The sequence below is a fragment of the Halyomorpha halys genome, unplaced genomic scaffold, assembly GCF_000696795.3.
Source record: "Halyomorpha halys isolate HHAL.00 unplaced genomic scaffold, Hhal_1.1 Scaffold1196.1, whole genome shotgun sequence".
Lineage (NCBI taxonomy): Eukaryota > Metazoa > Arthropoda > Insecta > Hemiptera > Pentatomidae > Halyomorpha > Halyomorpha halys.
The window spans coordinates 273,436-290,968 of record NW_027110542.1 but is presented as its reverse complement, the minus strand read 5'-3'; the positions used below and the strand labels follow the sequence as shown (position 1 = coordinate 290,968).

General features: G+C 28.9%; 2 protein-coding genes across 2 annotated transcripts in view; one reads left to right on the top strand and one right to left on the bottom strand.

Annotated features, from left to right (window-relative positions):
• Nucleotides 1-4,814, bottom strand: RpL5 (ribosomal protein L5). The gene is made up of 6 exons (XM_014433387.2): nucleotides 4,677-4,814; nucleotides 4,348-4,533; nucleotides 4,140-4,274; nucleotides 2,578-2,780; nucleotides 1,565-1,742; nucleotides 1-247 (listed from the first exon to the last, which is right to left on the bottom strand). Exons 1-6 carry the CDS (start codon nucleotides 4,677-4,679, stop codon nucleotides 53-55), a joined length of 900 nt encoding a protein of 299 aa, XP_014288873.1. The 5' UTR covers nucleotides 4,680-4,814; the 3' UTR covers nucleotides 1-52.
• A 2,640-nt stretch (nucleotides 4,815-7,454) lies between these two features.
• Nucleotides 7,455-17,533, top strand: part of LOC106688759 (protein-associating with the carboxyl-terminal domain of ezrin) — a 12,421-nt gene continuing 2,342 nt past the window's right edge. The window contains exons 1-9 of the mRNA XM_014433375.2: nucleotides 7,455-7,786; nucleotides 7,873-8,058; nucleotides 9,850-9,941; nucleotides 11,405-11,568; nucleotides 11,931-12,120; nucleotides 12,981-13,120; nucleotides 14,429-14,604; nucleotides 15,529-15,669; nucleotides 16,799-16,871. Coding sequence (XP_014288861.1) covers nucleotides 7,607-7,786; nucleotides 7,873-8,058; nucleotides 9,850-9,941; nucleotides 11,405-11,568; nucleotides 11,931-12,120; nucleotides 12,981-13,120; nucleotides 14,429-14,604; nucleotides 15,529-15,669; nucleotides 16,799-16,871 — 1,342 coding nt within the window. The 5' untranslated portion in view covers nucleotides 7,455-7,606. The remainder of the gene's footprint in view (nucleotides 7,787-7,872; nucleotides 8,059-9,849; nucleotides 9,942-11,404; nucleotides 11,569-11,930; nucleotides 12,121-12,980; nucleotides 13,121-14,428; nucleotides 14,605-15,528; nucleotides 15,670-16,798; nucleotides 16,872-17,533) is intronic.

Sequence of the window (17,533 nt, the reverse complement as noted above, 5' to 3'; positions counted from 1 at the left end):
TTTAAAAGAGGAATTTTATATTATCAAAAGTAAAAGCAACAAATTTAACAAATTAGGCATCAACTTCTCCGGCCTTCATTTTCTTTAAAAATGCTGCTTTCTTTTGGGCAATACAATTCTTCCTCTCCGCAAGGGTAAGCTTAGCACGGTTCCATCTCTTCTTGATGGCTTCCTTACTCCTTACCTTCGGTCTAGGGGCAGGATTCTCCCTGATTGCTGCATGCGCCTTCTTGTAGATGTCTTCGATCTAAACAAATCAAATTAACAAACATATAACAACAAAAACTATTATATAGAGTGGTCAACTGGTGATAAAAATTAAACATTTTAGAAAACTTTTAATATTAGAGATTGTATGCACATTTGTGGCATAAAAATGAAATGTTATGGTTTTAGGTTAGGTACTTAGATAAATTCTTTTAAGTACGAACAGTAATAAGACAGTTGAGTCAAAATTAGAAACCATTTATACAATTATTTTAATAATTGAAAAAACCATTAACTAATAAATAAGTATAAAATAAAATCTTTTAAACAATGAAAAATTAACATAAATTAAGATTAACTTTGTTAGAAAATACTAGACATTGGTTTACAATAAATTTATCAAAATTTGTAGGGAAATCTTTGTAGTTCCTCTGTAGAATGTTGAAGCAGATAGTTTTATTATATCTCCCACTCATACATACCTATTTAGAATTTTAAAATCACAGTGGGCTTCATAAATACAATTTATCTCAGTAGCCATTCTAGATTTTCCTCAGAAATTATCTCAAATTTACCCTACTCAATTATTGTTTACTCAGTTCTCACCAGTTTATACTGCAGTGGTTCAATCTGACACAGAATAGGCGGCATAATGTACACATAAAAACATCGCTGTTGCCGTGCACTGCATGATAATAAACATCGCTCCCTTGAATTCAAAGGCATTCAATTGCTAAAATACATGTCGTAACACTATTAATTATTAGAGCATTAATCATAAATATTCCTTTCCAATTTTATATACATTTAGCTTTAACAATATTTGTACCAATAAGCAATTTAGAAACACAAAAATATTACTTTCAGTAGAAGAATAAGACTGTCTCATTTTTACCTCAATTTTGCACCATCGCATTCTTTCAAGAAAACTAGATTAATGATCCCACTTAGTTATATAATAGAATTTTTTCCTTATTATTGACTATCTATTTTTAAAAACAATACATATATAAATAAACTACAACAATAACCAAGTTGTAATGTGCTGTGGATCTTAACTAACCTAATGAAACTTTCCAGTACAAAACTCCATGATTAAACATCATTCTAATGATATACTTGTTTTAAAAATACTAATTAATACTGGGCAAAACTTAGAAATATTACCTGAAACACCTGCGTTGGTTTTTGTAAAATATATAGAACCTATAAGCTTGAAAAATAAATTTTATTTCAACTACAGATTGATTTTTGATAAAATATTCCTCTCTTAATTACTGATATTGACTCCTTTAACACTCTGTATAAATAGAGAGAACTTCATTAAAAATACAAATTAATAACAAAGGTTACTTACAGCATCAGGAACAATGCCATTTTTGATGTAGATGCTAAACTGCTTCTTGTAAGCATCTTCATCAGATTCGGCCAACTGCCTCATATAGTCAGCAACATGAATTCCAAAAATATGTTTTCGGTGAACTTCAGCATTGAACTCCTTGCTTTCAAAATCATAACCAGGAAATCTCTTCATGCTGTAAACATAATGAAAAGAGGATTAAATAATTATTAAGTATCGGAACATTTTACAACAGAATAACAGTTACTGTTACGATTTAATAAAAAAATCTAATGACCAGGTAAGGCAAAAATTTCAAACAAAACATATATATATATATATATATATATATATATGTATCGAACATTAAATATATATACACAAATGCAATCAGGAGTGATCAGGTGATAACAGGATTTTACAATTTTGATTCTATTTTCTGAGAGATCTCAGAGTTTCAATTATTCTTTAATATCCTTTAGTTAGTCATTAAATTCTTGTATAGTTTGTACTGTCTATTATTTATTGCTGCTAACAATAAGAACTGGTTATTTATATGTCATATAAAAAAATTTAAGATAATTATTAGGAAGGAAGATTTTTTAGAGAATCTATATTTAAACCCTGTCAAACCATTTTAATGAGGATAGGACCTAGCGGATCTAAATATCACTTGATTATATAATGATGCACAGAGTTTAATCAAAATTAAAACCATTTTAGAAAAAATGAATTCTACAAAGTGGTAATTCCATCCAGTCGATCACTTTAATTAAAGTTGTTGCCACATCCCATATAACCACCTAAAATTTGTAATTTTACGGTTTTGCATACTTTGTTTTGTTGTTCACACAGACACACATCATTTAGTGAAACTTAATTTCAACTAACGGGACACCCTAAAAACATGTTTTACTGCCACTCAATTCGAGTCAACTCAGTCAACTCAATTCGAAATTTTGTACCAATACTTCCACTTACAATATACTCTATGTATAGGTAAGTAACGATAAAAAGGGAAAATAACAAACCTGTGAGGGATGTTAAGACCTCCATCAACAGCACCTTTCAATGCTCCAAAAACACGGGCTCCAGCACTGGTCTTCATTAAACCAACATCTAAGTAGCAACGGAAAGCTCCTGGACCTTCGTCCAAGTTCTCTACATTGTACTCATCACCAGTGACATCAGTGGTACCTTCATATAAAGCATCTAACTTCAATTTCTGAAGTAACTGTAAAAACAAAATGAAATCTTTAAATACTCTTTTAATTTTATTTTTAACTTGAAAATTATGCTTTGGCAACTACTTACTAAATAAAAATAATCAATAAACATCGACTTAATACATTTAAAAATGAAATGACAATGTAAAATCTTCTTGTTATTATCATAACTCCTAACCTCATATTAATTATGCAATCATTCGTTATACAATAAGAACAATAACTAAAAAAGTGATAGGAAGTATAATATCACTTAAGAAACTATGGACATAGAATAAGAAACAACATAGCACAAATCAAATAATAATGTAACTAGAATTAATTTTGAAATATACCCAACTATTACTCTTATTTCATCGACAAATCAATTTCATTGCTCGACACCTGGCTTTGAATATCCCACCACTGAGTGCTTGGTGAAAAATAACCTGAAGACCCATTATACTTCTTATCTCCCAATAAATCACTAAATCCAAACATCCAACAATATTCCACTTTTTTTATATCTATTACTGGGCCATTTCTGTAATCTTATGTTATCAACTTATTCTAAACTCTACCATAAACAAAAAAAAATCTCCTGAAAACACATTGAATTCAATAATGTTGCCCATATTACACAGCGACTAAATACGTACAACACTAAGAATAGATTAAGTATAAAGAGATAACGCAACCCAAAAGAGGTACGAAAGAGTCAGGTAGATGACATTTATACTATGTATATATCATTACTAAAATATATCACTATCAGGAATGAAAGAATAATATTAAGACAATGAATAAAAATTCAGTAATGAAGAATATAAAAATTAAATTTGAGGAGTAACAAAACATCAACTTAATAAAATATAATTTATTGATAATTGAAAAGGTGGTTTCTCAGAAAATATTGCTTTACAAACAACTATACATAGGCAACTTAAAGCAATAGAATAAAATATCAGTAGTCCTCAGCTACTTAGATTTTAACATATAGACATGAATGAAACAGTCTTAAACCTAGAGAGATCAAATGTGTTTTAAGCAGGACCATAAATGCATAAAAGCAAAACATGTAAAACTGTTATACACATTCACTGCTACAGACACTTATGTTTCAAATTTATCTCAGATTAGATGCTTATATGCATATCAACTTAGATAAAATTTTATTGTAGCTCCACAAATTAGGTAAGTAAGGTTACATACTTTAGGAAACAACATTGATAAAAATTAGCAAGCTGCAATAGAAAATGGCCTACATGATTTTAACAGTTTACATGAATATCTTGAACCAGTAAGGGAACAGATAATCAGCAAGACCCTAATCTACTTGATTATATGGCACTATTAATAGTAAATAACAAAATCTCTTTACAACTTACCCTCCTAGCCAAAAGAAGACCAGTACAGTAAGCAGCAGCATAATTGGTTAATCCTACTTTAATTCCAAAATGAGGAAGTTCATGGCTGTATGCAGCACACAATATTTTGTCACCTTCAATGCGGGAATAAGCAACCTGTACAAAATAATCATTAGGATCTACTAAGAATAAAACTACATCTTTTGTAGAGTAACAATAAAACTCATACCTGACAAGTAATATCTTTGTTGGAGAGGCGAACAATCAGACGATATTTTGGAGTGTTATACTTATTTTTATCTTGTACAATTAACCTTTTCCTGGCATAGTAGTCAGTTTTTCCTTCTTGTCGCCTCTTAAATTTAACTTGAAACCTTTTATAGTATTGTTTGTTTTTCACGACTTTAACGAACCCCTGTAAATAAAACAGCCCACATGAATTAGTAACAAAATGGATGTTATATCTCTAATTATCTAGAACATCGTACGTTAATAATAAACTAATAGCGTACTCTCTAAAACTTAGAATATCAGAGAACAAGTTCATCATTGACTTACCATTCTAAACGGCCAACAGCCCGATCGCTAAAAGAAATATTTCCCTTTAACACCAAACTTACTTAGCACGGCCCCAGCAGGAACACGTTGCGGATCGTAATGGCTTTGGGTACAGAAGAAAATCAAAGAGGTAGGTACTACTGCAGTAACTTACAATGACATTAAAATTTTCATATTAAAATGTAATATTGTTTGTTTGTCTTTACTTAGTGGCGCAAAACCTGGGTTAAAATGTAATAGTTTCAGGGTTCTAAACCATAAATATTTTTTCAGAACAGTATCTGACAAAGATTTAGAATAATTAATATTTACAATACAAATATATACATTTTAAAAGATAATTTATCATGTTAATTCAGTTCCAATCTCTGTTATATTTTTAATTAAAAATTAATTTTATTTAAGCAGTTTTTAGCTCAAACAAAATTAACATGTTGATAGACAACTAAGCTGAGTAGGTTGTGGGCCAAGTACGCCAACTACCACATTACTCTTACTCTGGCTTATGAAATAATTATACATACTTCTAGACATTTCGCATTAAGAGTCAGCGTGCAAAAAAGTAACACTACTGACAAAAAAAAAAGTTTTGGTTTTATTTTTAAATGTACGTGTTCCAAAGATGTTTCCGTAGACAGTGGCTTCTTCCTCTAATTTGGTCCTACTATAGGCTGTCTCAAAGCTATTAGGGTAGTCAAAACATGTGGTACAAACATTTTGTTAATTTTTTTTATTGTTATTATGTACAATATCCTACCTGGCATAATATCTCGCGAAATATGAATTATTTTAAAAATTGAAAAAAGGGACTCTACACCACCACACTCATCCCCAGGATTACCCTACTAATATTTACACATTACAAAAATTCGCTAAAACATAACCTAATGATTTCAGTTACTCCTGTATTGTATGTTTAAACGCCACTAAATATTTTATTTATTTGTCTGCATATATTTTTTCCAATTTAGATGAGATCCTCTCCCCCTTTTCATTCTTTGTAGGCAATACGTGTTGTGATCTCAGTTGAATAATATGCAGAGGTGTGCGTGCACCACTGCTGCAGTAAAATACATTATTTATTTTACTTAATACATTATGAATACGGATATAATTGTGGGAACAGTGTGAAATTATCTTATGCTCATTACATAGACTCATGAAAAGGCTATACCCGTCCTTTATTTATTTATTTCCTACTATCTTATCCTAGGACACCATCAGTGTGAGATGACTCCAAACGGTTCTTCTAAATGGGTTGCGTCCATTAAGTTGTCCATCCTTTAACTGTGAAAATACTAGGGCAAATGATATGTCCAAGTAATGCGTCACCTTGGTCTTTCTTCCAATCTTTATACCAAACAAGGTGACAACCTCACTTGTACCTATCCTTTGTATGTGGAAAACCCCTCTTCACCGTTTATTCTTCTTGAAAGAAGCTACCTCAAATTTTCAATCTACTGATCTGGAGGTAGCTCTTCAGTTGATGAGTTCCAAACCCAGTCTTTAATTTCTAGTATGACTTGTACCCGGAAAATGTTATGAGTACAAAAAATCTGATCGTAAATATTCAAAAGTTAAATTTTTAAAAAAAGCTTATAATAATAATAAATTCTTTATTTATTCTATGATACGCTCTTTTAGAATTATACTACAGCAACAGTAGATGGGCTTTATAGCCTTAAAGTAATAAATAAAAGGAAATAATTATTAAGTATTATAAAAGGAAACTATTAACAATAAGGTTATTATTAAGAGAAACAAAAAACTTATGACATTAGTAAGTTAAAAAAAAGTTATACTACATATATTACATAATATACAAAGTGGATACAATTTATAAACTTTTATTAAGTTTGATTGCAAATAAAGAAAATCTATTTCAATTCTATGGAAACTGGATGGATAAGAATGATATAATAAGGGACATTTGAAAGTGGGAATGCTGCTGGAGCAACGGCTGAAAGTAGGAATGGAATATTTGTTTTGTAATCACCCTCCTATTATTTAGTTATTATTGACAACACTTGCATACATACTTCAATCAATGATATCAATTATCAAATGAAGAAAATGTATACAACAGAAAGATACAATAAATGTCCTTTGATTACTGTAGAGGCATTTTAAAGTATCAGACTGTTGAAACCGATTTTACAATTGTTGCAAGAAGTCGGGGAATTGCATGGAAAAGGGAAGTGCCGGTGCATTATACCTTCTGTTCTCCCTTCAAAGTGAATAAATTTTTCATTTACTAAAAGAATAGAATACTACAGAAGAGGATCTCAGAAGGAAGGATCTGTCTGTAATACTAGGAACGGGTCTTGCGGGTATGAACAAAAGATTTGAATTTAAGATCAGAGATATACATATGCTGGACAGTGGGACTAGATAACACAGTGAAGGAAGGATGCCAGGAAATACTTACTATGATAGAAAGGCATACAGAAGGTCAATATATTGATAAAATCAGATACTAGCTTGGTAATATTGACTGTGTGAGGGCCTAACTAATTAACTACAATCATTAATAGTAACTTCTTTTTTATATATATGTACATAGTTTTATATATATATGTATAAATAGATATGACCATCTTCTTATATGTAACTTCTTTTTAGCTTATTTTTTGTATTACCTCTTTGTAAGCTCACATTCATAACTGATAAGAAGGTAAACATGTTGTTATTCCAAATTGGACTTTCATAACCTTTGCTGATAAAAGATTATTAGGGAAATGTAATTTAAATTGATTAGCATTAACACTAAAATTTTATTATTTTATATTCGTAAATATGTTTTTGAAGGACAAAGTTAAATGTCCCTCCGATCGTGGGAATCTTAGCAAACATTGCTTTTAGTGATGGTTTGATTACAACATGAATCTTGTCAAATATATTCCGTGACCAAGGACCCCCTTATCATCAATATGGGAAATGAAAAAAGCCAGCCCTCTGGCTTAATTATTGAGGAGAAAGCCTTTACCAGTGATAACTTTTGGACAATTCACTCTGCAACTTATGGTTCTGACCTAGTCAAAAGGGTGACTGTATTTCAAGGAATTTTATGCCACAAAAATAAGCAAAGTGCGTTGGAAAAGTTTGCAAAGGCAAGGATTTGTTTCTCCTAGGAATCAGAAAGTTTCAAAATGATTAATTTTCATGTTTTTCCTCATTTTATTATATTTTTTTATAGAATCTTATGATCCATCGGCATCCAAACATTTTAAAATATATTGGTTCTTGGCGAGTCAATGATCAGTTTCATTTGGCAACAGAAGAAGTTCACACATTGCAACAGGCCTTACCACAGCAAACCCCTTTACAAATATGTATTGGTATCCACTGTATATTAAAAGCAATACAGTTTTTGCATGAAAAGGTAAATTACATTATTATTTAACTTTTTTATTTAAACCTTCATTATTGTTGGAAGTTAATGTGTGCTTGAGACCTCTGCTTGTTAGAAATGACTTGGAAGGGGGTCATGAAAAAGGTGTCTTATCCCCATTTATTATTTCCTTACATTGTTGGTATTTAAAATTAGTTCTCTATGATGCAGTGATAGAGACGAATTAACAATAAATCAAATTATTGATTAAACATGCAGAATTTTGATTTTTACCACAATTCATGCAAACTTCATTTAAATCCTTATCAGATTCCTAATTTTTGTATTTTGAGCACCTTTTTCTAGTTGTTTTATCTCCTGCTCTTCTACACATTTAGCATCAACCTCATGGTCATAGACACTATCATTTCACATTTTCGATCCAAGACACCGACCTCATCTTTTGTTCTATTGCAGGAAGTCACTCTGTCTGGTTTTCTTTCATTAACGGTTGTATTTTTATTATACCTTAGTGAAATCTGGTTGATGTCTAAATATTGATGAAATTATTACCTATTTTTTATGCAGCAAACATTTAGTTAGAACTTCTCATAATTTATTTTCATTTATATTTTATCTATAACAAATGACTTGCTACTCATTAACAATAGTCATTTAACCCTTAACTCTGAAAATTGTATAAATATTGAATAAAAAAGAAATGGAAACGAATAAGCAAAATTGTACTGTTTTAATTCCTAGTGTGTTTAGGTGTGCGGTGGATAGTTGTCTCACAGTTAACTTAAAACGTTAGATATTTGTTTGTTTTCCAATTTAATCTGATACTCCTCACTTGTCTCTGTAGGGGGAACGTACTAGAATCATGACTGGTGTAGAAGACTCACCAACTGCTATCAGTGCACCAACTGTTATGCATCATGAAATCTGAAGGAAATTATATTAGATTTATTTTCATACTACAATAAACTTCTGGAAAAATTTTCTCTAAAGAACCATTTTGGATCAAGTACTTTTTGGAACTGACCTCCTTATATTTGTTAAATTATAAGTGTGAAGAATGAGCAGAGTTATTATATCTTTATTATTAGTCATTTATGAAATTAAATTGCTGTAATGTTTCATTTACTAACATTTCAAAAATTTTTAATTTATTATAATTCTAATTTATGATTATAAATTTAAATGTTTAATTTATTTATCGTAAAGAATTTTTATAACTGTTGTTATAGAAAACTTGATTGATCATACATCATAAATATTTTCTTAATTTTGTTTTGTTTGCATAACCATTGAAAATGTATGCATTGGAAGTTCAAAATTTCTTCTATATAGGTAAGTTTCTCTCAAGTCCTTAGCTCTAAAAACTTACCTTTATGATATTTTCCCATGATTCATATGTGATTAAGTACCCATGACGGTTTTGAAGCCGTCCCTGCCCTGTATGAGTGACTTAAGTATCGTTGAGCCCTGTTTCCTGGTTTGAACATGTGCCTTGTCTTCTTCAAACATGTTGGCAATGATGGTGGTTGCTAAGAAATATTGGAAGACAATGTTAGTACCTATTATATTTTAAATTGGAAACCACTTGTTTCAATTTCCAGAATAATCAAAAATTACCAGTAGATTTATTCATAAATCAGGAGATGCTATGTTTAAAAATGTCTTCTTTATTTTCAAAGCTTTTATTTTTATGTCCTATATGGTTGAATGTGAAAGTTGAATTATGTTCCTACCAGGTCAAATCTTAATATGAAGACTTAATCATTTTGACCATTGAATATTTTTTTTAGTTTGTATATCATGATTTGCATTACATTTTAGGCTTTGTCCTCTCACAACAATATTTGTCAAGCTTCAGTTTTTATTACTCCTGAAGGGCATTGGAAACTTGGTGGGACAGAATATTTGTGTCGGTAAGTATTAATTTGGAAAACATTCAGACATTATTGACCTTAGTATGCTTATGTCTGATAGTTCCTTTTTGATTTGAAAAATATCATAATAAATAATTTTGGATTAAGTTTAAGGTTAGCACATTTTATTCTATATCAAAGGCATAAATTGTAGTTTAAATCCTTGGAATTCAGTTGTTTAGATACTTTCTACATTGTTCTGCAATTTCCAAAAGTGATGGTGGCATGTTCTTTTTGATGGTCTTGTTTCTCTCTAATTGCTTTTATGCTGTATTTTTTTTTTTTTTTTAAACCTTGTGAAATATTTTTGTCACTAAAACAATCATTGGAATGCTATCCTTGAATAGATACTCTATTGTGCATATGACTTTATGTAAGAACAATCAATGTCTAAATTTCTTGAATTCAATTGGTGCTTATCTTAAAAATCAATTGAAAACTTGAAATATTAAATTGATTCTGTTATGACCAATGATTATAAGTCATTGTTGCATGTTATGGTTTTCTTTAAACAGATTGTTAAACTATCTACTTCATTTTGGATAAAAATTTACATCAGTTGTTCTTGCATTAAGCTACAGATATACAATTGAAATGCTTGATTAATTCAGTAAAATAAAACAAACAAAATTTTATCTATTAAATATTTAGCTCAAATTAAAAAATAAGAGTACCTTCTGTATTTGTGTATGTATATTATTTTTTCAACCTTTTGTAACAGTTTAGAACTCCTTAAGGGTAGTAGTAATAGAGGATTGTTCTATGAGAAACTGCACTTTAGTAATCGGAAGGTTGTCTTTCACTGTGCTGTATTACTATTATTAGAGGTACTTTTATAGTTCTAAGATCGGAACAGAAAACCAGGAAGTATAGGTAGATTTATGAATTAATTAATCTTATAAATTTATGATTAATTATTGGACTTTTTATACTTTTTGAAATCGCTGCCCCAGTTCAGCAGTGTAACATCTCAGAAAATTATTATTTTGAGATATAATTGTAATCTTGACAATAAGGATAAGATCTGTACAGTATAACACAAAATTATAGTAAAACATGTCATAAAATACAAGTAAAAAAGTAGACCCTTATTGCTGGGATTGCATGCTTACCTTAAAATAACCATTTTTTCAGATGTTACACTATTGAACTGAGAAATGTTTATCTGTTCTGCAAATATTCTTTGTATATTTCAAGTCTTAATATCTGACACCATTTAATATTTCATTAACTCTTCTTCTGGTATTTTACTTTTTACTTCCTGGTTTATAAATCCTTTTGGATGTGAGTAATGAATTATTCCAAAAAATACAAGATAATTCTTATCTGTAGTAATACAACACTAACTTTAATAGTTACTCATAAATTATTTTATTTCCTCATTTATTCATTAATTAAACTGGCCAATAAATGACTTACTGTTATGTGTTCTGTTTTACTGACTTATATTCTTGCAACTATAGTTTCAGTGATCTAAGTGCAAGATTTCTGTCAGAATCAAGAGAAGGGAGATATGAAAGAGGAATATTACCAGGTGAAGAAAATAGAGTACCCCAACCTCCATCTGCTATTGACATCTACGCATTTTGTGTCCTCATTACAGAAATATTTGGAAAGCATGTTGAAGGTTGTGAAATTTTCTAAAACACTTACATGTTATTAATCTCTTTAATATTAAAAAAAAAAAGATGATTGTCATCAAACCTGTTGTCTGTTAGATGTTCAATTAGTTGGGTCTAGTCTTTACTATTTAAATACTAGAGGAGATTAATTTCTTAGCTGTCATGATGTTTATTGTAACACATTATTTCTTGTATCTTATTATTTATTTATATATAACCTTCTTTTTTCCAACTTCTTTGGCTTGTTTTTAGTTTCTTTTCGATGGTCAGTTTCCAGCAGTTAATGAAATATCCCATAATTTATTTATCTTTGTATTTATTAATTTTTCTTAAAGTAACTACAACTGTTAATCTAATGTGCTTTTAGATGAGGTACCTGCCATGCAAGAGTTTATCAACATTTGTAAACAATATATCAATTCACCAGATTCATATGGACATCTTACTTTGGATTCGTTTCTCAATCATGGTTTTTTTAATCACGACTTTATATCAATCCACGGTTTTCTAACTGAACTGCCTTTGAAATCTGAAGCTGAAAAACAAATTTTCTTCAGGTATTTTCAGTTTTAATTTAATAAATATTTAATGTGATTCATAATTGAACATCTGATGGGATAAACATTGGATATAATATTTTTCAGTTTTATAATATTTTAATGTATGTATATATATAATTTTTTTTTTTATAGAAGTTATTTTGGCTTTAGAGATTTCTTCCTGCCAGCTTTAGTAGTGTGTGATCTACCAAAGTCTGTGACTACTAAAACTGACGACAAGAGCTCTGAAGACACAATGAACGTTATTCTATTGAAAAAAAAAATCTAACAAATGTTTCATCTAAAGTTCTTCCCACCAGAAGCATAAAAATATACATTACTTTAGTAAAAAGTAATAAATTAATTTTTTATTCCTACAAAACTAAAAAATAATTTAATATTTAAAGAACCTGATGAATGTGCTTTGTTATGTTAAAAAAAATTTTCTTGAAAATTGGAAAGATAGTGAACAAAATATTTGTGAACTAAGGTATTACTACAAGTTCATGTATAAGAATTTTCTACTGTGTGGCCATGGAGTAAGTTTCCAAGAATAAACTCCTATTTGTGCTTATTGTGAGTGGAAAAAATTGGGCACTCTCTCCCAATGCTTGTAAAAACATTTTTGTAGTTTTATTTTATTCCTTCTTTGTTTTCTGTGACTTCCGCCGTTGTTGTAAAAATCTGGTGTGATGAATTATTACTTAATAGAAAACCTGGATGTTTACCCTTTTTTTGGCTTCAGTAATACCAACTAATACCATTAGCATGTGTTCATACACTTATTATTAATTATTATATTATAGTTGTCTAATTGTTTCTACAATTCTTTATATCATTCTGTTGTTTATGTTCATTTATTTGATTTTTTTTTCTAGGGAGTTATGCCCAAAATTAAACGGGTTTAATGAGAATATTGTTGCCAATCAATTGGGTTCTTTGTTATTATCTAGAATAGTTTTACTAGATAGTACTGCTCAGCAGTGTTTATTACCTCATGTCCTTGTTCCTAGAGTAGGTATGTAAACTTTCAACTTATAAATTTTATTAATGATAATTTACTATATAACGTAAATTATTAATTCTTTAATAGAACATATAAAGTTTCAAAGATTTTTTTTTCATTATCATCTTATTTTGTATTAATTTTCCCTTACAATTTGTTATGTTCTGGGAATAAACCTTTATTTTAAAATAATTCACGATTCATTTGACATGGTAGATGACTTGGCAGCGATTCACAACATTAATTAGTTGGGCATCGAGCAAAATCTGAATACAATAAAAAATTCATTAAGCACAAAGTATGATCATTCAAAAGAGATGTTAGACCACTGGAACAAACTTCTGTTTGAGCCTCTTGGCCAAATAAACTTACTTCTTGTTGTAATTAAACAGTTTCTTTGTTTCTTCACTTTTGAAGGTAGGGGAGCTTCGTATTCATGCAGTAAAAGAAAAAAAATTTTTATTTGAGATTGAAAGTTTCGATCAGAATCAAAAATTTTCTTTTAGATATTAGACATCAAGGACCAAATAAGTGTTCTTACTCAATCAATCGGGCCGTGAATTAAATTAAATAAAAAATTAAGTTAATGAAATTTTTAGGGATTGTGCAGGTTGGTATATAGTTGATCCCTTATCGATTCTATCATATTGTGTATACTACTTTTACTCATGCATTTATAAAAGTGTTTTCCTTGGCACATTTATATTTTGAAAATTACTCGTCTGATTTTCCCCAAATTTGGAGGAAAGTTGGGTTTGAAAATGGTTCAGAATTAATTTTACTAAATTCCGTTGACTACCTTCACTTTACCCTGTATAAAAGTATTTTTCTCGTTACATATGTTTCAAAAAGGCTCCTCCCATAGATTATTATAAATTAAATAAGAAGAAATCAGAAATAAAAATTTTTGTTGAGATGTAATTTTTTTTTTTAAATACTGTATTATTAACCAAATTAAATAGGATGCTAAGGATATAAGGAATACATGAGACACTAAATCCGACATGTGACATAATAATGCATGTAACGAACTTTTATTTTGGAAAGTGGTTATTCATACTTGTGATTAATATTTTGAGTTGTTGATGGCATCTTAAATCAATTATATCAAATATTACCTTTCAATATGACAATTGCCTTCAAGTTAACTCGTTGCTCAACCTTGTTTTAATTGTATAAAATTTAATCAGTTATGGTTTTTCAAAAGTTAATTTATCAATAACTGACTTGAAATTGAACTTAAAAACAAAATAATAATTAATTAAAGGTCATAGATTAGAATAATTTATTTATTTCTCATCTTATTTTTCTTTTTGCTAGGTGATAAGAAAGACTGCTTGTTTTCTGAGAAAACATTTCAAAAATATATTGCCCCAAAATTGTTGTCAATGTTTTATGTTCGTGATATACAAGTGAGGCTTACACTGTTGATGTACTTTAGTGCGTATTGTTCAATGTTCAATACGGTGGAACTTCATTCTAATATATTGCCAGAAGTAAGATATATTGATATAATTTTCCAATACATCTTATTAAGTTTTTATCAACAGTGAATATTTATAATGCTTAGTATTAATTCATTATTATTATGATTATAAGCCAATCCTTTTATTTTTATGCTGTATGGTGGTGGAGAAGTTTAAAGTTTTTTTCTTTCATCAATCTCTTAGGCATAGATGCTTGAAAGTGAGCATTAATACAAAGTCATTTAAATTGAATTGAATCCACTTGATTCTTATTTTTTCTGTTACTTTTAATTGTTATTTCACAATATATTTCTTCAAAATATATCCTATACCAATCATAAAATCTTTGCTGGTGAATAATCATTATTGTGAAAGTTCTTTTTCGCTTTTTATTCTCGGCACTGTTTATAATTTAAATTATGAAATCAGCTTTATCGCAGAAGATTAATATTGAAAAATAACCTTTGGTCTAAATCAGTATAATTTAATTAATTCAACCATTTAAAAACTTGGGGAGGTGGAGTAATATTTTGAAGTTCTTTAGGTCATGAAGGCTATTTTTTTGTTTAGAATTAGCCATATTGTTTTTAAGAGGTAGTGACTCTACCTTCTCTAAAATATGCTTGCACCAATTTTCGTCTAAATAAATTATGTTGTTCTAAAGAGCTGATTCATCATCAAACTAACTCAACGGCACCATGATATTGCATCATCATTGTGTTTATAGACTTTTTCCTAATATCAGCTTGATTGAATCATTGGAAGTGTACTAAAATCTTATTTTACAGCTATGAAAGTAAATAAAAGCTTTCATTAGTATCAATAGTAAATAAAAACATTTAAACAGATTATTATGATAATTTCATTATCACATGGAGTTTGCTCCAAACTTGTGTATCTTAGCAAATAAATTTTTTTGTCAAATTTTATTTATTAATTTTTTTTTCATATTAGCTGTTAGTTGGTGTAAAAGATACTAACAACGATCTTGTTGCTGCAACCTTAAGAGCCTTAGCGGACTTAGTGCCAATATTGGGATCTGCAAAAGTTATTGGAGGAAAAAGAGCTAGACATTTTGCTGATGGGCGTCCAAAAGTAATTTTTAACTCATTTTATGAATAATATTTTTATAATTTAAAAAGAGATTGCATTAATATATATTGATAAATTAATGATTGTTTTTTTTTAGAGAAGTTGAGGTAGTTGTTCCGTAGTACCTTTTAAATTTAAGAAATGTTTACAAAGTTTTAATTCCATTTCTTGTAGGTAGCCACCTATATTTGTTCTTTTTGCAAAAGTGTTTGTAATAGATGAAATACCAGCATTTAGAGTAAAAATTATGAAACAAAAACTAATACCACTATGACTTATTAGTTGATATATAAATTTTACTTATTTGGCTTTAAATATTCTCTCAAGGGAACAATGTTTTTAATTCCCTCATAAATCTAGAATTGAATTGGTGGCTCGAAGGAACTTTTTTCAGAATTACTTTTTTTGGTGGAACAAGTTTGGAAAAAGAGTCAAGTTCTCTAACTAACTGATTCATACTGTCTCACTGTTTTAGAACTCTTGGTAAAGATTTTATTTTATTTCTAAATTAAAAAATATATAATTATATTTACTTAAATCAACCACATATGACAAAATTAATTTCTTTATGATATTATACAGCCATATATTGTATTAAAAGATTACGTAGATGATCAATCATTTATAAATAATATTGAAAAATATTTTTATTATCCCCATCAAAGGAGTGTTCCTTATTGCGAAAAAATTCATATAAAACTTAATTTTCAAATCTACTTAAAAAAATCTGGTACAGTGCGCACATCACACAACTTTCACTTCTCCCACCCCCCTACTTTGAGTTGAAATTAATCCTTTGCTCGTTCCAGAACAGATATTTTTATATTATTCAATGTGACAATATTTCCCACATTAATTTTCCAAATGAGCCTTCTGGTTGACGGTTTAACTAACTTCAATTTAAAAATAAATAAATATGGTAAAAATTTCATTTTTTTTTTCCCTTTATATCTTTTAATTATGTTAAATTGGGCAATAGTGCAATTTTACTCACTTTGCATTATAAGGAATTGCTACAGTTATAAGTTATGTTATAACAGTTAAAGTTTTATTTAATTAGATTACATTGTAAAAAAGCTTTAATGTTGAAAGTCTGTTTCTTTTTGTGTTACTCTAGTTTTATATTTTTCAGATGGTTCGGCAAGTAAAAGGGATAATTAAAAAATCTTCGAAAAGTCCACCAAAAAATACCGAAGCATTTTCAGGCAAGTCATAGATTATAATAATTTTTGTTGTCTTAAGTCTCATCATTATATAAAATAATCATTTTAGTTAAATTTAATTACCAGATACTTATTAAAACTACCCCTGAAGGAACTTTTTATGGACAATATGTCTATTTAGTCACAAATAGAAAAAGTACGATATAACAGATAGCATACAGCCAATAACCCTGGAGCTATCTCACTGTGGTGTTTGCAATAAATCTTGTCACTTTCTTGCTCTAGTAAGGGCATAACTTTAAAAAAAAAAAATTTGTAGTGAAACAAAAAGTTTCATTTTGTATTACATATGTTCCAAAGAATGTACTGTATACTGAAGTTAGTTTCTCTTCTACCGCCTGTTCCTAAGTTATTCTCTTTGTCACAAATAAACCCCTTTCTACTATACAATATATTGTATGGAATACATCCCATACAAAATAAAACAAAATTTTTGCCACTAAGGAAAATAGCAATATAGACTTACAAATCCCCAGTAGATATTTATCATACTTTTAATAAAAAAGAATAACTGTTAAATTTGTTTACAAACAATACTTATAAAAAATAATAATAATTACATCCGATTATTAATAATAATGTTGTTATATAATAGTATTATAATAATATATTATTATTTGTTTTTATACATTTAGATTGAATTT

Excerpts from the sequence above, each read along its gene's own strand:
- RpL5 (XM_014433387.2), bottom strand. Across the intron at positions 4,275-4,347 it reads ACAAAGATATTACTTGTCAG|GTTGCTTATTCCCGCATTGA; the intron begins GTATGAGTTTTA and ends TATTTTGTACAG. Across the intron at positions 248-1,564 it reads ATGGCATTGTTCCTGATGCT|ATCGAAGACATCTACAAGAA; the intron begins GTAAGTAACCTT and ends TGATTTGTTTAG.